This window comes from Limanda limanda, chromosome 15 (genome assembly GCF_963576545.1).
Source record: "Limanda limanda chromosome 15, fLimLim1.1, whole genome shotgun sequence".
NCBI lineage: Eukaryota > Metazoa > Chordata > Actinopteri > Pleuronectiformes > Pleuronectidae > Limanda > Limanda limanda.
The window spans coordinates 4,333,050-4,360,723 of record NC_083650.1 but is presented as its reverse complement, the minus strand read 5'-3'; the positions used below and the strand labels follow the sequence as shown (position 1 = coordinate 4,360,723).

At 42.0% G+C, this 27,674-nt stretch overlaps 2 protein-coding genes across 3 annotated transcripts in view; both read left to right on the top strand.

Moving 5' to 3' along the window:
* LOC133020728 (uncharacterized) lies at positions 1–16,798 on the top strand. Its single transcript, XM_061087424.1, has 12 exons — positions 1–189; positions 431–512; positions 2,126–2,443; positions 2,843–3,103; positions 3,926–4,225; positions 4,504–4,598; positions 4,682–4,728; positions 5,949–6,122; positions 9,910–10,086; positions 11,784–11,957; positions 12,338–12,511; positions 16,731–16,798. Exons 2-12 carry the CDS (start codon positions 452–454, stop codon positions 16,759–16,761), a joined length of 1,812 nt encoding a protein of 603 aa, XP_060943407.1. The 5' UTR covers positions 1–189; positions 431–451; the 3' UTR covers positions 16,762–16,798.
* Positions 16,787–27,674, top strand: part of mmrn2a (multimerin 2a) — a 20,638-nt gene continuing 9,750 nt past the window's right edge. The window contains exons 1-5 of one of the 2 annotated variants that reach the window (XM_061087423.1): positions 16,787–16,907; positions 19,461–19,702; positions 19,845–20,012; positions 26,857–26,979; positions 27,353–27,459. In XM_061087423.1, coding sequence (XP_060943406.1) covers positions 19,692–19,702; positions 19,845–20,012; positions 26,857–26,979; positions 27,353–27,459 — 409 coding nt within the window. In that variant the 5' untranslated portion in view covers positions 16,787–16,907; positions 19,461–19,691. Of the gene's footprint in view, positions 16,908–19,460; positions 19,703–19,844; positions 20,013–20,305; positions 21,037–26,856; positions 26,980–27,352; positions 27,460–27,674 lie in introns of those variants that run through there. The other variant, XM_061087422.1, reaches the window with a different exon arrangement.

Genomic DNA, 27,674 nt, shown 5'->3' with positions numbered 1-27,674 from the left:
CTCTTTATTTGCACCGTGTTCACTCACTTCTCTCATCCACCGTGTCGGGATCAGTCGCTGGAGAAGCTTTTGACTCGTTTACTGTTTGTTTGTCTTCATGACTTTAGCTTCGGTTATTAGGAGTTCACCAGGTTTCAGGCCTGTTCTTCAGTAACAGACCCGGAGGAGGAGCGGAGACCTGGTTGTTCAGTGAGTAAACTCTTGTTTTCTTAACACTTGACAGGTTTTATTTCCATGTGGGGGAGGGGAGCTCTGTACAGAGTCACTTTCAGTTTGCATTATGTTTACTATGGAACTTAGAGTGTGTGAGTCTACAGTCTGAACTCTGCAGAGATCGTAGCTGCAGAGTCTGAACCTCAGCTGCTCTGACTCGGTGTCATGAGTCAAACCAGCTGTTAACTCGTCTCTTCTTCCATTGATCCACATTCAGTTCTCACAGAAAGAAAGAAAGATGTCTGAGTTCAAGTCTCTGGTTGTTTGGATCCTCATCATGTGGACTTACACCACAGCAGGTACGTGAAGTCTGATCTTACTATATAGAGTTCATGACAGTGTAGAGGTTGGAAAAATTCACACTTGTGTGTTGGTGCCAGGTTAGAGGACGTAGCTTGTTAGATGCAGAGAAAGACTGTAAGACTTTAAAATAACTAATAACCAAAATATCACAGCAACACAAATCAAACTTATAAACATCAGCCGGAATCGAATAAACAGTCTTTGCTAAGCCTAGTATAATTATTAAGCCCAGCTTTTCTTCAGCTGGAAACAGGGCCTTAGTCAAGGTGGAGTGAATTATGAACAATTCCAGATACCAGTCAATTTTGGCACAAAACCTTCAGACTTCTGTTAGAAAGCTTAAGATGAAGAGGAATTTCACCTTTCAGCACGACAACGACTAAAAGCATACATCCAAATCAACAAAAGCATGGCTTCACCAGAAGATTCAAGTTTTGGAATGGCCCAGCCAGGCCGCAGACCTGAATCCACTTGAACATCTGTGGGGTGATCTGCAGAGGGTTGTGCACAGGAGACGCCCTCGCAGTATGAAAGATTTGGAGCCCTTTTGCAAAGAAGAGTGGGCAAATATGGCCAAGTCAAGATGTGCCATCCTCATTGGTGAGAGGTAATGAAGTAGAAATACTTTGTTATTGTACTTAAGTCGATTTTTCACATATCTTTACTCTACTTGAGTATTTTTTCATGACGACTTTTTACTTTTACTCGTTACATTTGAACACAGATATCTGTACGTTCTACTTCTTACATTCTCAAAACTGCCTCGTTACTTGAGCAGCGGAGGTTGGTGCCACGCGCCTCTCTCTCGCTGCCTCGGGAGATGCGCAGGTCTGGCGGCGTGTTTACGCTTGGCGGGGGGGGTGGCAGCACGAGACCCTAAGCGTCCGGAGGTTGGTCAGGCTGCCATGGTCGACCGGGGTCGGGCAGGCTGTTCTGGTAATAATCCCTCCGCAGGTTCACCATCAGAAACTTTGTTACGAGTTTGACTTCCTCCAGATAGTCCAGTTTAGGGTTAGGGTTTTTATTTAGGGTTTTAGCTTACATTCACACTGGGTGATGATCAACCGGTTCTGCAGCTGAGCTGCGTTTCTTTTGAAAGTGGGTGTACGTTTGTGTTATTTTGTGTACACACAAACAAACACACAGGATTCTAAAAAAATGTATCTTTCTTTACGTCTTAATTTCGAGATCCGAAATTCTTCTCTAAATTTTCAAAATGAACATTTCTTTGATCAACACACAACTTTTCCAACTTGGTGTGAATCTGAGCCTCTTTTATTCCATATCTTTGGTTTAACAGTAAATGTACGTTACACATGTCACACATGTCTTCACTCTGAGATCCTAGTGACTCTCAGTGTGTTGATCCTTTCTGCAGAAAGCCCCTTATTAAATACAGGTAGATAACTTTGTTGTTTCCAGCATCTTGTATCTCCAGATTTCCATCACAGTATGTTAACTGTCAACAGCCAAACAGACAGACAGTTCCTTGAGGATATTTACATTCACAATCCGTCTCTGAGCAAATGCTCTAATTGCACTTTGAAAAAAGTTTCTATTCACCACAGTTGTTCCTGAACTGGTTGTTTTTTTACCCGCTGTCTCACAGATGTTGAGGTCTCCTGCGTTTTAGAGGAGAGCTGCATCTTACCCTGCAGTTTTCAACCCGGTCCAGACCCAGTCATTTACTGGATGCAGGTGGAACCAGGAAACACTCGTGTCCACTCCTACTACAGTGCCAGAGACCTGTTTGCACACCAGGGCGAGCGCTTCAGAGGCCGGACATCGATGTTCAAAGAGCAGATCTCCAGTGGAAATGCCTCGTTAAGGCTGACGGGGCTGCAGCTTCAGGACCAGGGCCGATACGAGTGCTACATCACCATCACTGGAGTCACGGAGGAGTCAATTATCAACCTGAGAGCAGATGGTAAAGAAACTCACAGTGAAAACAGAACACAAATACTATAAATTATTTTTGTCTCTTATTGCTGTTACCTTGATTAACATGTGTACCGTTGGGTTGAGTTGAAGCTGATACTGAAGCATTGAACGTTTCGTTGCTTGCCGGCACCATTACCTCTTTGAAAAATGGTTAGTCACTAAAGTGAAATGCATCCTGGGACAGGTTGGACGGGGACGGATGCACTCGTTGGAGCTCGGTCTTCAAATGCAGCCCCTGAATTGAGACACAGCTGATGTCAGCAGCACCACATAATGGCTCATATGTGACATGTTAAATGATAAGCACAATATGTCAATGAATAGCTCCACAGTGCATGAGGCAAAGATAATCAATGAGTTTTAATAGAGAAATGTTGTTTTGCAGCTACGGTGCGTTATGTGGACATTGAGCAGGTGGACAACAGCTTCACCTGCCGCTCAGAGGGGATCTACCCCGAGCCGCAGCTCACATGGTCCACCAGGCCTCCGTCCAACTTCACCTCTCACATCCAAAGCTCATTGAAAAGGACGGAGCAGCAGCTCTATGAGATCAGCAGCACATTGACACTGTCAGACAGAGACGCTGTTCTGATTTGCAGCATCAGCACTGGCAGTGGCAGGAGGAGCGCGGTGTGGTATCAACCCAGTACGTTGAATCTGCTCTATGGATCTGAACCTTTGCTTGTTTCACCGTACTGCTGCATATTTATATCTGCTCCTACAGATAACTTACATTTTATATCAATGCTGATTCTCAATCTTTACTTTGTTTGTTTCTTTGTCTGCTGAACAGATTTCCACTAAACTAGTTGTGAGGATGGAACGTGGGCCACAGGTCACTCAGTAGAGCTCAGACCTCCACAAGGCCCAAAGTCTCCTTATGAAACCACATTGAAATTCACCAGGCCCAAGATCTGCACCAAATTTCACACACTCATAAATATCAGTCCTCTAAATTTGTCAGAATGTTTTTTCACCTTCATCCGGTATTGCAGGAAAATCTATGAAAATGTTGAAAAAACTTCTCTCTCACAATGGTAATGGAAAAAAACAACAAATCCTGGATCCACACAAACATTTGATGAGTTCTTCTCTGAGCCTGACCCATAACACACCTTCCTGCCAAGTTTCATGGAAATCTGTCCAGTAGTTGTTGTGTAATGTTGCTTAAAGCCAAACAAACAAATGGAACATTGAACAGATCCATTAGTTTACTTTCTTTAACATTGGACCTTTCTGGACATTTTCCCTGAGAGGACTGATGTGTGTGAGATATGGTGCAGCTTGAAGTGACTGTTGGTCCTTGGAGGAGATATCCGCTCCACTGAGTGACCTTCTAGTTTAGTTCATCATTCCAAGGCCACACCCTCCTCCACATGAATCATACTGATGATAGAAAATGTTCAGAAAGTCTCATCAGAGCCTGAATTCTACAATGATGCTATCATTTGATCCCTTTTCTTTTCAGCTCCTGTCAGTGTGTCAACGTTTAAAACAACAACAACAATCCACTGCACTGCTCCAAACACCAAACCCCCGACACACTGGGTGTGGAAATTCAACCACAGGCAGATCATTGTGAACCAGACCGGGGTCGACGGCCTCCACAGCGTCTCAGAGCAGTGGAGGCAGCAGGTGGAAAATGTATCAGAATCAGGCAGCCTCACGCTGCACCACTTATCTTCAGATCACCAGGGAACGTTCACTTGTGAACTCAGTAGTGAAGAGGAGACGCATTTCATCAACAGCTACGTGACGATGGAGAAAGGTAAGATCCAATGAGATAAGAACTGATGAAATCCTCAGAGCGACTGTCAGACCTGAGGCTCGTGAAGTGAGCCCTGGGTTCCTAGGAGCAGATCCCCCAGGGCTCCGTCCTCCAGCTCATCAGGAACATCATGTCCACATGTTGTCAGGAGAACATACAGGAACGAGGAGGCCACACACACACACTCACACACACACACACACACACACACTACACTTTACACTGAAGACACATCACTGCACTTTGTTGATGCTACAGTTTTACTCTCTGAATTACAGGTTTTTCATCCTCAGCAGCAATTGTGGTCGGAGTCCTCGTTGTGTGTTTAGCATTAGGAGCTGGAGCAGGATTCTTCTACTTTAGAAGACTAAAGGTAAATATTAATACTTACAATAATTCTGCTGCTCATTTACTATGTGATGTTTCTTCTAATGATAATTTCTTTTGAAAAAAAAGCCAAAACGGATGATCCACAATCAGATGCTTCAGAGGACAGATGTTAAGTAAGTTTACTGTATATTCTGTACTGAGAATTACAATATTCTGCTCTAAAGAATAACACTGTTGTCGTGGAGATGCTGTAAACTACTTTATTCTTGTCACGTTGCTCTAACAGCTTCATCTCAGCTGCATCAGCAGACACATCCTAAAGCATCAGTTTCTGAGAGATCGTTCAAAAACCATATCGATATTAAAGAGTGAAAGAAAATCTGATATCAATATAACGGCCAATAAATGTATGAAAAAGATTTGACAATGATTCCTAAGATGTCGTTATCAAACCCTTACAGCAAAGAAATGTAACTGAGACTTGATATTTTACAGTTTAACCTTGAACTGTATTATTAATAACACAAATACAAAGAACTAAATTAAGAAATTAAAATGGCTTCAACTTGCCAAATAATCGAGAGGTTGACTGAAATTGCATCCAAACTACTTGAGGCCTCCTGAGGTCACCTGTCTCACTCCAACAGACACAGAGTTCAGTCCTTATCACACACAATGGAAGTGAGTGACTGACAGCTGGAGAACTAATGTTCAATTTGTACTTATATACAAGGTAATATTCATATTTATGACCATATTCAAGTCAAATCTTTTGCAAAAAACATTGTGCTGCTGTAGAAGAACTCTGCAGAACATTGTTGAACTGAGAAAATAAAGATTGAACGGATGCTGTAAATATGAATTAATATTAATGTGTATATTTATACTCGTGCATTCAGCCATTAATATAAATTACAAAATACATAAACATGAGTGTGACCCTCCTAAGTGGGTTTTTGGAAGATGTCAGGGTGGTGTGTGTGTGTGTGTGTGTGTGTGTGTGTGTGTCCCTCCAGGTTCCCGACTTGTTGCATTCACAATAATATGAGGTCACTGTAACCTTTGACCTTTGACTACTGAAATCTAATCAGTTTATCTTTGAGACCAACTGGTCTAAATGTGAAGAAATCCCCTAAAGACAGACTTGAGACTTCAACAGGCCATGAACATGTTGTGTGACCTTGACCTTTGACCTTTGACCACCTGATCTAATGAGTTCCTCTGTTAGTCTGAATGAACGCTTAAACCAAATCTGAAAGGATCCTCTTGAGGAGTTTTTGACTTGTTCATGAGGCAAAGAGGGGATTTATCAGGGTGAGGGTCACATGATCAGGTTTTGTATGAATGTTGTGTTTTCTGATTTTATTCTAACAGATATTTTCTATAATTACAGACTCGGTGAAGGTGAACTCTCAAATACTCTGTGTAAAGTCGTGGCCTCAGCTCTGAAGTCAGACCCCTCACATCTGAGAGAACTGGATCTGAGTTACAGCAACCTGAAGGAATCAAGAGTGAAGCTGCTGTGTTCTGGACTGGAGAGTCCAAACTGTCGACTGGAGACTCTGAGGTCCTTAAATCCTTCTTCACTTTTCAAACTTTCTTTCTTATTGGGTCATTATTTGTTTAAATTGTCTCAGTTCTGCTCTGCTCACTGTCCCTCAGTCATCTGTCACTCACCCAGCCTGTCAGTCACGTCCCCCTCATCAACTCCATTCACCTGCACTCACCTGCTCCTGATCACTAAGAAAGTGTCAGTAAATAACATGTGGTCTGAGGCTGAGTACTCGTCCTCCTCAGGTTTTCAAAATAAGACACATTCTTATTGAAACACGTTGGACAGTTGATAAGTATAGAAACAAACAGGAAGTGACTGTTTTAACTACTTTGTACTACTTTAATCAGTGTTTAATTACACAAACCTGCTCAGTGACCAACACAAAGAGAAGAAAGTGATGAATGAAACAATGGTCCAACGTGTCTGATCTGATATTTACCTTCAGGTCACAGACTGGACTGAGGTCAGCAGCATGTTGAGAGTCTGTGTTGACATGATGACGCTCCACAACAACAGGAGGCCTATGTGGTGCCGTTTGTCAAGCAGCTCACGCTGAATAACAGCAACATTTTGTCACATTTAGCTTCAAACCATGTTTAAAAAACTGGTGTGAATTTTTGAGAGTCACTTTTTTGCACATTTACAACAATATTTGTCAACTTAGAGATATTTTAAATATTTAAATCCAAATGTTGAATGTTACACTTAAATGTTAAATGTTAAATGTTAAATCTAAATGCTAAATCTAAATCTAAATGTTAAATTTAAATCTAAATGTTAAATTTAAATCTAAATGTTAAATCTAAATTTAAATCTAAATTTAAATCTAAATGTTAAATCTAAATGTTAAATTTAAATCTAATTGTTAAATTTAAATCTAAATCTAAATCTAAATGTTAAATCTAAATGTTAAATCTAAATATAAATGTTAAATCTAAATTTAAATCTAAATGTTTAATCTAAATGTTAAATTTAAATCTAAATGTTAAATTTAAATCTAAATGTTAAATCTAAATATAAATATAAATGTTAAATCTAAATGTTTCGGGTGAAACTAAATATTTAGCTAATATGCAAATTCAAATGCCGGTTACAGGAAGTAGTAACAAAATAAAAGCTCGAGGAAGTCAGAGTGTGTTTATTACAGGGCCCCCCAGGGGACACGGGGGAAAATGAGGACAGCAAAATGACTTTTGAGAGATCCCGAGAAAGTTTAGGACAATGTAAATCCGGGTATCTCATAATAATGACATATTAAGTCATTATTATGAGATACGGGTTGTGGGCGGGGCGCCACAGAGCAGGGCTGAGCGGCTGCGGGGACAGTCTCCCTACTCGCAGAAGTGGGCGACTGTGCATCGATACATATCGATGTGTTATGTCTCGATATCGATATCGAGACATAACAGGATCGATCCATGTTTTCTGCTCCGTTCATTGTCTTAGCGAAGTCCTGTGTGTGTCTGTGTCTGCTTCCGCCTCACTTCCCTCTGTCCCCAGCTCACTTTACACTTTAACAATAAACACCAGCGCTGATCACAAGTTATTAGGACACCTACAGGACTGATGTTATGATCTCATACTATCTCATAATAATGAGATACTGACTGCAGGGTCTGTCATGGGAGACTGTGTGTGTGTGTGTGTGTGTGTGTGTGGGCTGTGTGCGTGTGTGTGTGTGTGTGTGTGTGTTGGGGGGGTGTATGCTTGTCTCTGTTCCTCTTCACTAAAACTGATAATCACAAGTATTTTTTAGTTATTATCCGATGATGACCGATCATGACTTCGGATCGCTCCGTGTTGTGTGGAGCCGGGGACTACGTGCACACGGTGTTTAAACATGTGTTTCATGAGCTCAAACAAACACAAAGTAAACATCAGTCCTGTACGTGTCCTAATAACTTGTGATCAGCGCTGGTGTTTATTGTTAAAGTGTAAAGCGAGCGCGGGACAGAGGGAAGTGAAGCGGAAGCAGACACAGACACACACAGGACGACCGGACTTTTAATGAGCGTCTGTTCTGATGCTGGAGCAGCGCTGGTTATAATGATTCAGCGGCAGCACATCGCTAAGACAATGAACGGAGCAGAAAACATGGATCGATCCTGTTATGTCTCTGTATCGATGCACAGTCGCCCACTTCCGCGAGTAGGGCGGCTGTCACCGCAGCCGCTCAGCCTGCTCTGTGGCGCCCCGCCCACAACCCGTATCTCATAATAATGACTTAATATGTCATTATTACGAGATACCCGGATGTACATTGTCCTAAACTTTCTCGGGATCTCGCAAAAGTCATTTTGCTGTCCTCATTTTCCCCCGTGTCCCCTGGGGGGCTCTGTAATAAACACACTCTGACTTCCTCGAGCTTTTATTTTGTTACTACTTCCTGTAACCGGCATTTGAATTTGCATATTAGCTAAATATTTAGTTTCACCCGAAACATTTAGATTTAACATTTATATTTATATTTAGATTTAACATTCAGATTTAAATTTAACATTTAGATTTAAATTTAACATTTAGATTAAACATTTAGATTTAAATTTAGATTTAACATATAGATTTAGATTTAACATTTAGATTTAAATTGAACAATTAGATTTAAATTTAACATTTAGATTTAACATTTAGATTTAAATTTAAATTTAACATTTAGATTTAGATTTAGATTTAACATTTAGATTTAAATTTAACATTTAGATTTAGCATTTAGATTTAACATTTAACATTTTAAGTGTTACATTTAACATTTGGATTTAAATATTTAAAATATCTCCAAGTTGACAAACATTGTTGTAAATGTGCAAAAAAGTGACTCTCAAAAATTCACACCAGTTTTTTAAACATGGTTTGAAGCTAAATGTGACAAAATGTTGCTGTTATTTTCAGCGTGAGCTGCTTGACAAACGGCACCCCATAGAGGCCTAGGGTTGCAAAGGGGCGGAAAGTTTCCGGTAAATTTCCGGAAACCTTCCGGAAACTTTCCATGGGAAGTTAAGCTCGGGAATTTGGGGAATTTTGAAAATAAATAAATACGCAAATTAAATGCTGAGCAATAAAAACATCATTCAAAACTCTATTTTAAAGATGTATGGAATGAAGCACACGCTGCACGTTGAATTTCAACCCTCCACTGTGCATTCTTCCATCACATGCACAGATAATTCCCAGCATCCTGCACACTACAGCACAATTGAAGCCTGCTGTAGTGTGCAGGACTTGTCAGGTAAGTTTCGATGATATTACTGGGGAAAAAATATTGGCATGCTAATTGAGGATTGTTCATCTGTTCATCTAGCCTATTTCCATTCATTTATCCATCTATTTTAAAATATTTTTACAGACAATTCTCTGGCATTGCATTAGTGTTTTTTTTCAAACTTTTTTCTCATTTTATTCTACAGAACAATGCCACGTGCACTCATTTGTGATGAGACATTTCACCCCATCCAATGTAGAAGGAAAGGCTGTGTACATTTGCAAATAATGTGCAAAGACCTATGTTAAGAATGACACAAAGATGCAGGAGCATATAGTCAAGTGCCCAAAGTTTCCTCAGGGCTCAAATCAGCCTATGACAAAACAAAATGTTTATATTTATGTCTGTATATGACAAGGTAAATACAGTTAGTATAAATTACCCACAACATTTCCAGTTTATTCCCGTTAATTCCCGTTTATTCCTGTATATTCCTGTATATTCCCGTTAATTCCCATGGAAAGTTTCCAACTTTGAATATTCCCAGAATTTTGCAACCCTAAGGAGGACACATTCAAATATTCATATTTCTTTATTCAGGTTGGAGTGCTGCGATCTGACAGAGATCAGCTGTTATTCTCTGGCTTCAGCTCTGAAGTCAAACCCCTCTCATCTGAGAGAACTGGATCTGAGCTTCAACAACAACCTGCAGGACTCAGGAGTGAAGGAGCTGTGTGGTTTTCTACAGAGTCCAACCTGTCGACTGAAGACTCTGGGGTCAGACACTATGTTTTAATGTTAAAGGTTCAGTCTAAATATAATGTTTATATTTAAATACAAAGTATTATATTCTAAAGTCTGTAAATATAAAATAGTTAAATATATAGTATGTAAATATAAAGTATGCCAATATATAGTATTTATTTATAAAGTATGTAAATAAACAATATAGCAATATAAAGTATGTAAATATAAAGTATTTATTTAAGTACAGAAAACAACAGTTGGTACAATTCAGATGAAACTAGCGAAAACATCTCTAGGATTCTTTTCTATTCAGCTTCTAACAATGGATCCTTTCACCTGAATCTTCCACACTGGAGCTTTAAGGTCAAAGGTCAGAACATGTGTTCCTAACAGTGAACACTGATCCTGAGCCGAGAGATGTTTGTAGAATGAGCGCTGAGGACCGAGTCAGGCTCAATGTGACTGAAGTTTTACTGAGAGAAAAACAAAACAATGCTGGACAATGTGTACATGTAATGTTTCTGTGGAAGCTAACCAGGACATGTCCCGGTGGTCCTAGGGACTGACCACATTACAGCGTGCTGTGTTGGTGTTCTGGGACTGGGCTCAGGGTCCAGAGTCCAAGTTGATTATATTTGATTCCTTTTATTTTTAGGACCAAGTTCTTCAGCCCTGTTTCTTCCACTTTGAGTTATTTTCCAACATGAAGCCCGTCCTCTGGTTTCAGGACTTACACGTGTTCCTCAGGCTCCCTGCACCACTTTCAACTAGTCAAACTGCTGCTCAGATCATCGCCACTTCAAGAAAACATGATCATAGAACTGCTCGCCCTTTGCACACATCAACTGTGGAACATGTTCTGACAAGTGGGTCGAACATCTTCTGGAGCTGAAGCAGCAGCAGGAGATTGTCCGGGTTCGACTCGTTCACAGCAACAAGAACATGTGGGAACATTCAGACGAGGGGCGGAGCCAAAACACATATCTCCATGACAACCATGGTTACGTTAAGTTATGTTAAGTTACAGGTTCACTGTGAATGAGTTAGTGATGTCTCTAGGTGTCGTACATGTGAATGTAGTCCACTTGTTCACGCGTACGACTCCTGAACATGTCCAGAAAGATATTTAGAGACATCTAGTGGTGAAGTTACATATTACAAACAACTGAACCCCGTGGACACGAGGACTTTCAAGCTGTTTCCGTCATGAACTCTGTAAAATAGTGTCTGGACATTTTCTGGAGTTTGTCTTTCACATATGAAAAACGGGTAGAGCAGCAGGAGGCCGGACATGACGTATAAGTCCTGCTGTGGAAAGATCAGTGTTGTTGTTTACAGCTCATCCATGCCGTTGTCGGCCCTCATCACCAGAAGCTCTGGAATCTCCTCGTGTTTCCAAGTTGACATCTTCGTTTTCTACGTGTTCGGCTCCTCCTCTTCCTCACCCTGAGATATTTGTGTTCTTCCAGTTGCACGTCTGTCTCGTGTTAGAAACCTCATCAACACGTCCACTCGCTCTCTGTGAATCCTCTGGACATTTACCTGCTCTATTCTCACATGGACTCACTCAGAAACTTTATTAGGAGGCTGCAGGAAAAGTTCCAGAAAATGTCCAAAACAACTTGACTCAGACTTCAGGTCTGAAAACAGAGACAGTGATGTTTAGTCAAAGTCCTTTATTTTCACACATGAACTCAGTTTAATTCAAAGTTGTATTCTTTATCCAGGTTGTTTGGCTGCAATATGTCAGAGATCAGCTGTTCTTCTCTGGCTTCAGCTCTGAGGTCAAACCCATCTCATCTGAGAGAACTGGATTTGAGCTTCAACATACTGCAGGTCTCATCAGTGGAGGAGCTGTGTGGTTTTCTACAGACTCCAACCTGTCGACTGGAGACTCTGGGGTCAGTTCACAGACTGACTTTTGTGGATCTCATATCTATAAAACAGCATTTATACACAATTTATCTAATTTCATTCTAAATTAACATAATTCCTCTTCATACATAACGTGAATCCATTCATTAATTAATCTGTGACATTTTAAATAATCGGCTACTTGATAAAACACTGAGTTTAGTTCTGGATTTCCTAAACTGATCTGCAGGACAGAGACTGGGTCCAAATAATCTGTTTTTACTGAATCAGGGCTCGATTTTAGTCCAACACGCCTGATTTCATATTTATCTTCCATGTTATGAGTCTGTGCTAACAGGAATATGTGTCTGTTATTTTCACACATGAACTTAGTTTAATTTACAGTTAAGTTTTATTGTTTATCCAGGTTGAAGGGCTGCAGACTGACAGAGATCAGCTGTTCTTCTCTGGCTTCAGCTCTGAGGTCAAACCCCTCTCATCTGATAGAACTGGATCTGAGTAGAAACGACCTGCAGGACTCAGCAGTGAAGGAGCTGCTTGATCTACAGCAGAGTCCAACCTGTCGACTGGAGACTCTGAGGTCAGTAGGTGGTTGGAGTCAGTCCACGCTGCTTTCATCAGTATTTTACTAAACACAGTCAGTATCACAGATCCAAGGTCTGTGCTACCAAGCAGAATTTGTGGTTATCAGGTTAACTCAGGGGTGGGAAAACTTTTTGACTCGCGGGCCACAATTAGTTCTAAAATTTGACAGAGCTGCGGGGGCCAGGAGCAGATGGATGGAGTGTTTTTGTGAACTAATATAAATGACATGGACAAATCATTACATGAAAGGATTTGGCCTTTACCAAGTAGCAAAGCATTTATTTGCAAGGCCATTTAACAAAAACTCGCCTTCGGAGAAAGGATTGCTATCCTTTGCTATTTCGAATGCCACCAAAAAACATGCCTTGGTAGTTGACTCTTGAATCAAAGTTTGTCAGTGAAAAAAATGTTGCTGAGTCTGTAAATTAGCCGCCAACCTCTGAGCCACAGCCACCTGTTCTTATCCAAAGCGACTTACAATAAGTGCATTCAACCCCAAGGATTTAAACCCAGAACAACAAGAATCAAGAAAGTTTCTTCAAAAATAAAGCAAAATTACAAAGTACGTGCCATTTAAATGCTACTAAATTGTTAGTTTCCAAAGATTTTAGATTTCGGCGGGACGGATTAAAAGCCCAACGGGCCGTACTTAGCCCATGTCTGAGTTAACTTCAGGTTTAATTTTTTCAGTCCTACGAAGCTCGTCCACTTCTTAACGAGATAAATCACTATGGTAACTTCTGATGAACGGCTTACCTGCTCCAGGTTAAGTTGGAGATTAACCTGTATAAAAGCTCCGCCCACTGACCACAGAGACACTACACTGTTGTGTGGTGCACACTCTCCTTAAAGGGACGGATAAGGGAAGTTTAAATCAACATCTGGTTGGTTCAGTTGATCTCTAATGTCAATTATCTCAATGTCTCCAGACTCATCCTGTCACCAAAACATCAGATGCACTCAGTCAGCTTCCTGAAGACAGGTCCATGTGTTTCTATTGAGAAGTGATGTCAGAGGTGTCCACCACAGTTTGTCCTCAAAGACAGTGTGTGTCCTCAGAGTCAGTGTGTGTCCTCAGAGACAGTGAGAAAGTATGTGTCCTCAGAGACAGTGTGTGTCCTCAGTGGCAGTGAAACATTGTGTTTCCTCAGAGTCAGTGAGACAGTGTGTGTCCTCAGAGTCAGTGAGTGTCCTCAGAGACAGTGGGACAGTGTGTGTCCTCAGAGTCATTGAGTGTCCTCAGAGACAGTGTGTGTCCTCAGAGTCAATGTGTGTCCTCAGAGTCATTGAGTGTCCTCAGAGACAGTGTGTGTCCTCAGAGTCAGGAGTCAGTGTGTGTCCTCAGAGACAGTGAGACAGTGTGTGTCCTCACAGACAGTGTGTGTCCTCAGAGTCAGTGAGACAGTGTGTGTTCACAGAGACAGTAAGACAGTGTGTGTCCACAGAGACAGTGAGTCAGTGTGTGTCCTCAGAGACAGTTTGTGTCCACAGAGACAGTGAGACAGTGTGTGTCCACAGAGACAGTGAGACAGTGTGTGTCCACAGAGACCGTAAGACAGTGTGTGTCCACAGAGTCAGTGAGACAGTGTGTGTTCACAGAGACAGTAAGACAGTGTGTGTCCACAGAGACAGTGAGCCAGTGTGTGTCCTCAGAGACAGTGAGACAGTGTGTGTCACATCCTGGGATTCAAACGCTTCTCATCGTGAATCTTCTTCTCCTCCACTCGTCTTGTTAGTAAACAACAGATTCAGATCTTGTGGCCTCGAGTTATTTATCTCGTTCACACACGTTATTACACTCCTGATCAAAATCTTAAGACCAGTTAAAAAATTGCATGAATTTGCATTTTGCACTGTTTGATCTTAGGAAGGTTCTAAGTAGAGCTTCAAAATGCAAAAAGAAGAAATGGGAACAAGAGACCAAAAGTTGTGAGCAGGCAATTTATTGAAAACAACAATTTAACTCAAATAGGCTGTTCATCAGCTGATCATAAGTTTAAGACCACAGCCTTTAAAAGCCAAAATCTGTGCAAAAATTTGAATTACATGTAATTTCCTGTCAAGTAATCACACTGTGAAGATCTCTTGATGGCAAAGGCAAAAAAGCTCACCGTCTTTAAACGAGGTAGGATTGTTGAACTGCATAAACAAGGCCTCTCACAACGTGCCATCGCTGCTGAGGTTGGACGCAGTAAGACAGTTATTTTGCATTTCTTAAAAGATCCTCAGGGTTATGGAACAAAAAAATCAAGTGGTAGACCCAAAAAAATCTCACCGGCACTGAGCCAGAGGATCCGAATGGCTGTCCGTCAAGACACTGGACTATCCTCGTCCAAAATTAAGGCCATTACTGGTGCTGACTGCAGCCCAATAACCATCAGACGGCATCTGCGAAGGAAGGGCTTAAAAAAAAAGAAACAAAGACTTTGCAAGGGAGCACCAAACATGGGACATTCAAAGGTGGAAGAAAGTTTTATTCTCTGACGAGAAAAAATTTAACCTTGATGGTCCTGATGGCTTCCAATGTTACTGGCATGACAAGGAGATGCCACCTGAGATGTTTTCTACGCGGCACAGTGGAGGGGGCGCCATCATGATCTGGGGTGCTTTTTCCTTCAATGGAACAATGGAGCTCCAGGTTGTGCAGGGGCGTCAAACAGCAGCTGGCTATGTGGAGATGTTGCAGCGGGCATCCCTCATGACTGAGGGCCCTCGTCTGTGTGGTAACGACTGGGTTTTTCAGCAGGACAACGCTCCAATTCACAATGCCCGTCTGACCAAGACTTTTTTCCAGGAGAATAACATCACTCTTTTGGACCATCCTGCGTGTTCCCCTGATCTTAAACCAATTGAGAACATTTGGGGATGGATGGCAAGCGAAGTTTACAAAAATGGACTTCAGTTCCAGACAGTGGATGCCCTTCGTGAAGCCATCTTCACCACTTGGCGCAACATTCGCACTAGCCTTTTGGAAACACTTGCATCAAGCATGCCAAAACGAATTTTAGAAGTGATCAACAATAATGGTGGAGCTACTCATTACTGAGTCAGTTTTTGACACTTTAATTTCTGTTTTAGGAGGTTTTTGTTTTTTTTGAGCTGTGGTCTTAAACTTTTGATCAGCTGATGAACAGCCTACTTCAGTTAAATTGTTGTTTTCAATAAATTGCCTGCTCACAACTTTTGGGCTCTTGTTCCCATTTCTTCTTTTTGCATTTTGAAACTCTACTTAGAACCTTCCTAAGATTCAACAGTGCAAAATGCAAATTCATGCAATTTTTTAACTGGTCTTAAGATTTTGATCAGGAGTATATGTCGTGGTCATGTAATATATCTTTACCAGATGCCACCAGGGGGCGCTGTAACTTACACATTGACACGATCCCAGATGTTTTACCAGCTTTTCTTCCTCTATTAGCAGCTGTGACTGAGTTTCTTTTATTCTGTATCATGTGTTTGTTCTCCTCTGATTTTTATTATATAACAGTTTGATCCTGGTTGTGAAATATGAGGCTCTTCTGTCAGTCAAACTGTCCATGTCTGTGATTGGTCATACACAGTAGACCCCGCCCCTTTTATTTGCAGTTGAGTCAACTTAACGTGTTGATAAGCAGCGTCATGTGATCACTTAGCCTGACTGCGTCTGTCAGGTTAAGTTGAGCTGATCTCAGAAAGATCTCCTGGACATGTTGAAGTGTCTTTTTAGTTCAGGCCTCAGTGTTTCCTCAGTGAAGCTGTGAGAGGACAATGAGGACAGACTTCAGGATTGGACAGCAACACAGAGAAACAGAAAAGAACTGATCAGGTGGATCTTTGTCACAGCTCTGAGATCAGTGGGACTGAAGCCTCTCCTCATCTCCATGGTAACAAGGAGCTCTTTATACAGACCAGAACCTCTGCTGAGGTCCATCAGTATCATCTGGTCCCAGTTTGTCCAAAGCAGATGTTCATCAACACACAATGTAACATGGCTTCACCTGTGACAGCCGTAACTCCACCTCTCAGGTGTCCACTCTGCACTTTGACATGCAGAGGAAACACACTGAGCTCTTAGCGTGTTCATTCCAACACGTGAAAATGAAGCAGAGAGGAAGCTGCTCCACCTCTGAACAGGACTGAAGTCCCTGCTGCTCTTTCTACTGGATGTGCTGCATCACTGACTCACAGCTGATGAAGTGAGTCTCTGTAACACTGATGTCTTCTTCTCTCAACAGGTGGGAGGGATCTTATTCGAGCAGAGTGTGAAGAGGACAGTGTGTGTGGACGGAGGCTGAACTGTGTCCTGAGGATCCAGAGGCTGAAGCAGCAGCAGCTTGTGTGTAGAGCGGCTCTGACTGGGCCTTGCTGCTGGGAGGCAGAGTGGAGACAGAGCTCCAGAGGAATCAAAGGAGGTTGTTGTAATATGTAACTTCACCACTAGATGGCGATCACTACTGATTGTGTTTATTCACATGAACAATGTGTTAATTGAAATGACACAACACAAGTAGGTGTTAAGGCGTGTTTTTTTATCCTATATAATGAGAGAAGCCGATCCAAGATTTTGGTTCAATCAAATGTTTTATTTAAAGATACAATGAAAAGTTATTCATAGCTATGGACAATTATCACAGCCTATGCTAATTAAGTTAGCAGTAGGAAGATGAAAATGGCCCCGAACAGAAGGGGTTTGATATAGTTATAACAGTAGATTTGATGTGATTGGTTATGAATATTTGGAGGGGAGTCACCGCAAATCACTTTGGATCTCCCTTATTGGTCCAGCCGCAGTCCCACGCCTCTTGTCACCAAATCCAGGAAGTGACAGCGAGCAGCTCTCCGTCATGCACCTACGCTACTCTACCGGTTGCTAGGGCAACTCTATCTACCCTGACAGTCTGATGTTGTCTCGTAATTCAGCCTTGAGTAGAAACTGTCTTGCTCTAGCCATCTCGGCTGCACCAACTTATCCATAACAAACTCTCTTCGACTCTCCTATCAGGACAGCTGTTAGACTGACCATCCTCGTGACGTACAAACATTATTAGCAAATTCCAAATATTAAATATGATAAGCGAAAGGTTGAAAATAATGATTTGTATAAGGTAATGTAATTGACCCACTGCTCCTACCTCCCCTTCCGCCTTTATGAAAAGAGTCATTCATTATGGTTTGAGGAACTATTATTGTGTTATTGTGTGTCTGCTCCATCAAAACAATCTTGACTGTGAATGTGTAAACATTCGCATCCTCGAAACTAAACAATGTCATACTGACTTTGCCCCAGAAAGGACAGCTCCTTGAATTCTGTCTGATGTTGAATACAGCTAATGAAAATATGTTTTAATATCCAAGAAGTTAATTATGAGGACAACTAAAAGATACATTATTGGCACTAAACAGCAACGGTTATTAAATTAATTTGTATGTGCATTATATCTAGCTAAAACTACCTCTAGCTTTATTATTAAGAGTTCTTTCAGACACAACCTATAGTTAAAAGTTTGAAATTCCTAACATAGGCCTGTCGCGATATGCAATAAATCAATTAATTGCGCGATAAATTAAAATGAGCGATAATTTTTTGCCGGCTGCAATCAATTCAGGGATTAAAGTTTTCCGTCGCTATGACGGATGTCCGTCAACTCATCTCGCATAAGGCTAAAAATGAGATCGATGCAGATCCCATCCGGCAGTCGGCCGCGGCTGCCCGCGCCCCGCGTGCGTCAGGGCTCCCGTGCAGGTGTGGGAGGATCTCCTCGCGAGCCCTCTCCCAAGCACTGGCTGGCCCCCGCCGGGCGCATTTCCTCCGTGGTGCGCCGCGACAGCTCCGGGTCGGCTTGGAAAGGCTCGGGGCGGGAGGAACGGAGACCACGGCGAGAAAGGTTTCACAAAAGCGTTCGGGGGGACGAAAGCGGGCGGAAGCCTGCCTGCGACAGCCCCAGCCGCGGAGACACGGGGGTCTCCGAGCGGTCTGACACAGGGGTCTCCGCGGAGACACGGGGTCTCAATTGGCTCAGGCACCAAGTCAGAGTCACGAGTCAGAGTGTGTCTGTTTTGTATTTATTTTTATTTATTTAAGTATAATGTAAACTTTTGTTAACAGTTCATATAATATTCATAGTTTTAAGTTAAAAAGTTTTTGTATTTATTTATATTTATAATCTACTTTAAACAGTTCATATATTTGGCAATAAAAAAGTCTTTCTTAAATGTCTTCCAGATGTCCAGTTCCAGTGTTCTTTAAAAATAAAAGTTTATTGATCTTCGAAAGGGTGTACTTGCATTGTTATGCCATTATCATTATATAAGTTGAAAATGGTGTCAAAACGGCAATATTATCGCTTATCGCAATAATTTCTGGGGCAATTAATCGCACAGAAAAATGTGTTATCGTGACAGGCCTAAACACAAGCTGAATATATAAACCCTCTATAAAGAGTCACATATATGTGTTTAAGTTTTTTTTTATTCTGTTCCACCTTTGTCCCTCAGTATGTCTCCATGTGTGTATAACCACATTCTGTGTATATGTTTGTTTATGATCTTAAAGTTCCTGGATTCACGTCACACATTGATTTAGTTCAAAACAACACACAATAAAATCACTTTGAGTTTAAAATCTGAGTTTTGTCTTTGACATAAAAGATCAAAATTCTGGACTAAAAAATTGGAGGTTTTCATTACTGCATCAGGTGCAGAGCTGTGGAGACTTTTCTACTGTTGACCCACAGGTGGCGCTGTAGTATAACAGCAGCACATCCAAGTCAAAGCCTTTATATTCAGTCTATGAGTCAAACACATGGATAATTTCCTCTGTGACAAACCAGATGTAACGGAAGAAAAACATCTCAGAGAGAAAAGTTCTGTTTCTAATTGTCTCTGCTTTAATGCTCAATGAACATCCTTCCACCGACTTCACTGGAATCATGACTCTGCTTTTCTTTCCTCTTGCAAACAAACAGGTGGCCACACATCTCGTCCTTGGTGCAGATAAAAGAACAAAATCACCAGGTTGACATAATGGAAACATCCAGAAGAAAAGTGAATGTCACATTTACAGAATGAAGAAGAGTTGATGAAAGTAATTGCCGACCCCTGCATTAGGCCTATGCACAGGACTGTTGAAATATATTCATGTGACTGTGGGAATCTCGAAGACTGGTTATGTGACGTGGTTCCCGTGGCAAGGTCACATGACCAGCAGGTAGGCAGGAAGTGTGTCACTCTGCACTTTCTCCTCTAATGTCACTTTCTTTCTCTCTCTCTCTCTCTCTCTCTCTCTCTCTCTCTCTCTCTCTCTCTCTTGCGTCACACGTTTCTAATCTCCCTCCTCCACCTCCTCACAGCACAGTAACAATCCTCGGAAATGACCCCCACCCACTCAACCGACGAGCCCCCCCACCTCCCCCGGTGGAAAAGCCCCTGGCTCTGTCGGCCGGGACAGGAACCGTCAGACCAACTCCCACCGACTCTCAGGCTTCATTGGAATCTGCTGCTTCAGATTCTATTAAAAGGTTTTCACCAGACACCAAGTACATTTCTCTCAATCAAATCCATAGTCTGTAAATAAATAAAGAATACAAATAACTCAGGAAGACGAAGAGGTCAACTTGGAAAGACGAGGAGATTTCCGGGGCTTTTGGTGAAAAGGGCCGACGCTATCCTTGTTCCCCAGGTCACAAACTTTAGTCTCCACAAAGTGCAGGCCCACACACACACACACACACACACACACGCACACACACACACACACACACACACACACACACACACACACACACACACACACACACACACACATGGAGAAAGGAAGGAGGTCTTTCCTCCTGCAGGTCGGTGGACTTCCTGTCGTCTTGTCACTTCTCCAGGAACTGGATGACGACAGACAGAGAGAGAAAAGAAGGAGTGAAGAGGAGGAGGAGAAGAAACCATGAGAGATAACCGTCCAGGCCATAAGTATTTGGACGGCTTGACATGGTTTGTTCTTTATTCACCGAGATTTAAAATAATAGATTTTACATTAGATTTGAGTCGATCAGTAAAGAAAGGACCTTTAACATATTTGCTCAATTCACCGATGAAGAAGCTAATGAGCTAGCATCGGCACTACATACGCACTACTTTTACTTCTTGTCCAAATTGGATCAGATCAACAACATTAGAAAAAAAAGACGCACACACACACACACATGCACGCACCAGCAGCAGAGGAAACAGGGGGTGTGTCCTCCCTCTCTCTCTCCCTCTCCTCCAGCTGTTTATAAGCAGCTGGTGGTCGTGCGAGCCTCCACTCAGTGTGGTGGTCGGAGCAGACATGACAGCGGTGGGGGAGCTGCTGCTGGTGCTGGGTTTACTGGTGAGCGCTCACTGTGAGGTGAGGGCAAGAGACCCTGAGGTGGAGGAGGAGGAGGAGCTGGGAGGAAGAGCAGGAGGAGGAGGGGGAGGAGGAATGGGAGTGGGGGGGTTCGGGACGTTTCACCAGGAGGCCACGGAGACCCCCCCACTTGGAGAGACAGGGAACCTACCAGCCCAAACCGGGTGAGTCCAGATACAAACACCCTGAAATCAACGATTAATCATCAATTCACAGAAAACTAATCTACAGTTCATTTTATAATCAGTTATTTATGAAAGTTAAGTTAAAGTCTTCAGTTTCCTAAACATGAACAATTGATGCTTTTCTTTGTCTTTGCTTTAATTAATTAAATAGTTTTTGGTGTTGAACATTTTATCATTTCATGTCATCACGACTGACTTCAGGAAACTGAGCTGGATATTGTCCGATATGTTTTATAAATCAATTAATCAATGAATCAGGAAAATAGTCAGCTGTTTGCAGAGATGACGAAATAACCAGAACTCATAAGAATCATCTAAAGATAAAGTTCTGTTCTGTGAAGTAAATGAAAATAAACTGTGTAAATGTGGACGTAAACTTTGGGTCTGAAAGTGAAGCCACTGCAGAAGTGTCTGAAACCTGTAGATGTGTGTAGTGACCAGCAGGGGGCGACTCCACTGGTTGTTTCTATAGACGTTTATGAGCAAATGACTCTTCTTTTTGATTATAACGTCAGTAAAAATTTTTCCTAAGGAGTTTATGTCTCAATCCGTAGTTTCAAGTCTTCTTGAATACAGCTGATGCTCATTCAGTAAACTATGATCATTCAGAGTCAAATAGAAGATAAAGCACTGTGCGTATCGGTGTGATTGACAGCTGGTGCCTCCAAATGGGAGCAGGTGGAAGGTGTAGATGGGCGTGTCCTCGAGCTGTTAGTCAAGCTCCACCCCCTGCTCGTCTATATATGGTTATTTAAAAAAACAGGAATGGCGTTGAACAAAATGTCAGCTCACAAACCGACGGTGACGTCTCGATGGTTTGATGCTTGTGTCAAACTAATTTTTGTTTTATTTGCCTGAAGTTAAGTTGGATTTTTTAATTTGGGATTTAGTGACGTTGAGTGATTTTATATTTGTGTTAGATCTATTATTTTAGTGAAGGCTGAAAATGTTTCCGACAGGATCACAGAGACGACGCCTACAGCCTGTGTGTATGTGTGTGTGTGTGTGTGTGTGTGTGTGTGTGTGTGTGTGTGTGTGTTTGAACAGCCTGGGTGGTACCAGCCTATTATATTCAGGCTGGCAGTCAAAACATTTAAAAGTCCCTGTGTGGTACTTCTGTGCGCATTAGGCATGACACGTGTGTGTGTGTGTGTGTGTTTGTGTGTGTGCGTGTGTGGTGTGTGCTTGTACGTCTATCCTTGTGAGGACCTTCTGTTGGCTCCTCACATCTTCTTAGAGCCGTTTCAGGGCCACACTCTGTTTTCGGGTGAACGTCGGGTTCAGGTTGAGGTCACAGGGGTCAGCAGATAAACCTGAGGGGTCCTGACATGAGTAATGGACGAGAACAGAGGAAAAAACAAAACTCTGACATAAGATTAATTATCATTAATAGAAAATGAACATCATGTTGTCGTCTGTACGTCACATGACATTTCCCCTGTAGCTTCACAAGCATTCTAACGTTTGTAGTTTTTAGCTAAATATTTTAACATCTATTGGATGGTGTGTGTGTGTGTGTACGTGTGTGTGTGCGTGTGTGTGTGTGTGTGTGTGTGTGTGTGTGTGTGTGTGTGTGTCCTCTAACCACACCTGCACATAGTTTCCTTTAAAGAACTCCAATCAATTAATCTTCATTATGTTCAGTCAACAGTTTCCTGCTCGGCTCCACTTATCTCCCCCATTTTATTCTGGAGGAGAGAAGTTCTCTCTGTAACTGTGTTTGGTTTAATTGACTTAATGAAGCTCAGCAACATGAAGATTAACATCGATGATCAAACATTGATTCGTTTTTTAGTTTAGGTTCATGTCCCATCTGCTAACATGAAGGAGTTTATGCGTTATACTGCATCCAGCCAGCAGAGGGCGATTAATGTGATTTCGCTTCATTATAAGGAGCTTTCATGTCGTTTATCTTTGTTTGCAGTCGATTGGTTATTTTGTGTCTCTTCACATTTAAGGTCCTGGTAATAAAAGATTACAGATATAAATCTGAATCAATTAATATCATTATATCTTCAAGTTGTATAGTTACAGATGTGTAAAAAAACACTTTCACTCTGAAAGAGACGCAAAAACGTGTCTAATCGGAAACAGCAGCTTGAAACGTGGAGGTGATGAAATATTTCTTGGTGTAACAAGTTTCTTTTCATTAATCGTCGTATGATCTGATCTGTAGTTTGAGGTCTGGAGACGTGAGACGTGAGATGAGTCTGTCACTGAGTCTCTGAGTCTAAATAAGAGGATTAAAAGTCTCGGGGGACATTTTTATCGTGAACGCTCACAGGGGGGGGGTTCCATTGCTCTGACCCACATCCACACAAGAAACTGCTCATGACCTGCATGGTAAAATGATCCTGAGGGCTGTTAACAAAACAACCCTCCATTAGCTACAACATCCCCCCCCCCCCTCCACATTCACACACACACACTGACCCCAAACCACACACACACTTGAAGCGCTGCAGTAATGACGGAGCTCTTTGTGCTGCAGGTTTTTCAGGATTCCTCTGTTTTTATCTTTGGACGCTGAATGTTGATTGGATGGGGGGTGTATTATATTTGGGGAGGGGCAGTCAGGGTCAGAGGTCAACTGGTTGTTAAGGTGGAGAACGTTATTGTTTGAGGCTTTGCAGGAACTTGAAGGAGAATTCTTGTCTTTTTACTTTTCATTTCTCCAGTGACAAATCTCTGACTTGGTCTTGAAGGTAGTTCAGGTGCATCACGTCCAGTTTGACCTTCGAATCATCTGAATGAACTGTTAATGTGAGTGTCTGAGAAATGGCTCCAGTCCACGCTCTTATTTTGAAGAAGAAGAAGAAGAAGAAGAAGAAGAAGAAGAAGAAGAAGAAGAAGAAGCTCAGGCAGGAGACGGATTGAGATCAAAGCTGCAGATAACGTGACCATGAAGGCATCGTCTGCTCACTCAGCCGCTATCAGGAGGCAGCAGCTGGAAGATGAAAGCTCTGATGTGGATGAGACGGATTTAAAGACAAACTGAGGATTGTGCAGGTGAATCTAAAGAAGAACAGATAAGATCCTGTTTCTGAAGCTGCTGGTGGGAGGTGAACGTTTCTGTGGGATGAGTCCGAATCTGAGAACGTTCCTGCTAATGTTGAGACTGTTTTCATTTCTCCTACGAGGGAAAAGCAACAAACTCAAAGTGAATCTCTGTGCGACACCAGAGTGAAGTTATTATCTGAGTGGATGGTGCAGGTTCATCTGAGCCGTGTAGACGCTGATATCTCAATGAATGAGTTTCTGTGAAGATCCCACCGGCTCATCATTCAGACTCAAACATCCTTCACGTCTCATGGACCTCAGCTGGTTTTTCACTCCGTCTCTCGGGACGAGTCAAGGTCTCGCTCTGAAAACACAACCGACTCTTTCTTGAAGCAGCCAAAGAGTGTCACTTCAAAACAGCCGTCTGAGGATGTTTGGTTCTGGAGGAGACGAGCTGTTTCAACAAAGTGACGCCTCCTTTCACTAGATGACTGAATCAAAATCAAACCAAGTGACTGGATGTTTACGTTGAACAAGAGGAGAGGAAAGAAAACAAACTAATTCGTCTGTTCCACAAGGTTACGTGTCTTCAGTCCGGAAACAAAATCTAGAGGTGACTTCATGACGTGTGTTTAATGTCACAACAATAAATTACATAAAAAGAAATACTGGAAACTCATTTTACTCTGATTGGTCTGAAGGTTGTGTAACAGAGGAATTATTAAGGATTTCTAGCAACATCCACAAAGAAACACAAAAGACACAAAACAACCACAAAGAGACACAAAACAACCACAAGGTGACGCAAAGAAACATTTGACAAACACAAAGAGACACACAAAGACACAAAACATCCACAAGGAGACAAAAGACACATAAAATAACCACAAAGAGACAAAAAGAGACCACTAAGAATCACGCATTAGCTAGGTAGCAACACAAAAAGTTAAAAATATGTACAAAATGAAAGACTGATGGAGGATTTGTAAACTGATCAGAATTTTAAATGTATGTGATTTATTTATTCTTCAAATATTTATCGCTTCTCTGGATTTGTTTAACAAAATCAATTCTCTGAGGGGTTTCAAATGCATTCTGGGAAATACTGGCAAATCAGCACTAAAGTGATTTCTGGAGTTAAACAGAATCTAATCACCGTCTCTGTGATCCAATGAAAACATCATTTAGTTTCTTTCTCTTCCATCGTTTGTGAGACAAGCCCTCGAGTTTTCTTTGTTTTCACTTCACTGGTTAAAACTTCTAATCCTCTGCGTATCTCAAACAAACCGACGATGAGACACAGCCGAGGATTCTGCTGTTGGAGAAATGGAGCCACAGGACTTAGAGATTTTTTTCCCCTCAGGCTAAACAAGGACAGAGAATTAATCTGCATCACATGAGGAAGAATCAAGAAGAGAAACAGAGGCAGGAGGAGCTGTTGCCCAGAGTTTGGTCTGACAGGTCAAATTAACATGAAGCTTAAAGGTTTATGGTCTGATGTTTTTAAACCTCCTGTGAAACTGGAGCGAAAGAGTGTGAGTCTTCTGTCTCTCCTGTGAAGCAGCAGCAGGAGGTTGCTCCGGGTCCGACTCGTTCACAACAACAGGAACATGTGGGGAACATTCAGGCGAGGGGCGGAGCCTGTAGAGCAGCAGGAGGCCGGACATGACGTATAAACTCTGCTGTGGAAAGACCAGTGTTGTTGTTTACAGCCCATCCACACAGGCACCGGCCCTCATCACCAAATTTCTGGAACCTTCTTGTCTCTCCGAGTTGATGTCTTCGTCTTCTACGTCCTGAGATATTTGTCTTCTTCTAGTTTCACGTCCATCACGTGTTAGAAACCTCATCAACATTTGTTCTCCAGAACCTCCAGAACATGTCAGGAAAATACAGATGAGCAACACGTCTGCTCTTCCTCCTGTTGTACAAAAAGATTAAGATAATATATTTTGGAACAACATCCCATCTTGCTTTTCTAGCAGAGGTCATTTGGAGTCAGAGCCGGTGCAGCAGTGATCATGATGTGAAGTATGTGTGAAGTATGTGTGTGTTTGTGTGTGTGTGTGTGTGGAGTTTGTAGAAACAATAGATGTGTAATCATCTCTCCGTATAAAATTCTGACCACATGAGCAGGAAAAACACAAAAGAGGTGGAAACCTCAGGAAAGTTTCTGATACATGAGTGAACATGAAGTTCTACTTGTTACACACGAGGAAACGTCATCAGTTCCTGAGCAGTGAGAGCGATGTGTCATTTTGATTGGTTAACGAGCAGCGAGTCTCTTGAGGAACACGGCGATGTCGTAGTTTGTATAAAGAGAGACAAACACACAAATGTGATTAGGAAACACCAGAATGGAGCTGATGTGACAGAGTCAGCAGACAGGAAGTCACGACACAAACATTATGGGAAACACACACATGCACACAAACACACGCACAGCACAACCATGCAGGGTCGGTTCCAGAGCAGATGTTACGGAGACATTAACACATAAACTTCTACGACAACACAAACAAACTAAAAGCAGTTAACTGTTCCTCCATGAACACACACACACACACACACACACACACACACACACACACACAGACCGTTGTTTACCTACATTTTCACCAGGGCACTACAAAACAACAACACAACAGTAATGGAGCGGGTTCAGTTTGTGCTGCTGTTAACTCTGATAAACCTGTTTCTAAAAATGATGAGCTGTCCCTTTAAGATAACAGCTGGAGGTAAGTCAAGAAAAAGCATTGTGCTTGACATCTGACCTTTGTGTGTGTGTGTGTTGTGCAGGAACTGGTGTGCATTTGTGCAGAAGAGTGTGGTAACAACGATGGTGGCGTGTGGGACAGAGAAGTACACCATCAAGTCTCAGAGTCTCTGTCCGAGCGGGATCCCCGACTGTCAGCTGGTCATGTGAGTGTACAACTACACTGTGTGTGTGTGTGTGTTTGTGTAAGTGTGTGTGGGTGTGTGTGACAGAAATGAAAGTTTAAAAAATGTAACTCAGCCCTGAAGTTTGGAGCCTCAACAACAAGTCTGAACGAGTTCTGTGTCGACATCTGCATCTGTGATCCAAGGATCACCAAAATACTTTTACTCAGATAATATCAGACAAACAATAAGTGTGTGTGTGGGTGTGTCTGTGTGTGTGTGTGTGTGTGTGTGTGTGTGTGTGTGTGTGTGTGTGTGTGTGTGTGTGTGTGTGTGTGTGTGTGTGTGTGTGTGTGTGTGTGTGTGTGTGTGTGTGTGTGTGTGTGTGTGTGTGTGTGTGTGTGTGTGTGTGCAGGTACAAGCTGTCCACCCGACCTCTCTACACACAGAAGCAGAAGGTCATCACCGCTCTGCAGTGGCGTTGCTGTCCGGGACACGTCGGACACAACTGTGAGGAAACAGGTGAGTGAGCTCAGCAGCAGCATCGCTGTCACCATGGTAACAGATCGTTTAAAACATGTATATTATTGTCATGTTTTTATGAAATTAAAGTTCTTAATTCAGACTGATGATGATACATGAGCTCTTCCCTCATTTTGTTTGATTTTATTTCCTCTGGACTGAAAGAAAAATAAGTAACTGTTGCTAAAACCACATTAACCAGTTTGAAAAATCAG

Coding starts and splice junctions, on each gene's coding strand:
- LOC133020728 (XM_061087424.1), top strand. CDS start 452: ATGTCTGAGTTCAAGTCTCTGGTTGTTTGGATCCTCATCATGTGGACT. Junction 4,226..4,503: donor CTACGTGACGATGGAGAAAG/GTAAGATCCAAT, acceptor TCTGAATTACAG/GTTTTTCATCCTCAGCAGCA. Junction 11,958..12,337: donor TGTCGACTGGAGACTCTGGG/GTCAGTTCACAG, acceptor TTGTTTATCCAG/GTTGAAGGGCTGCAGACTGA.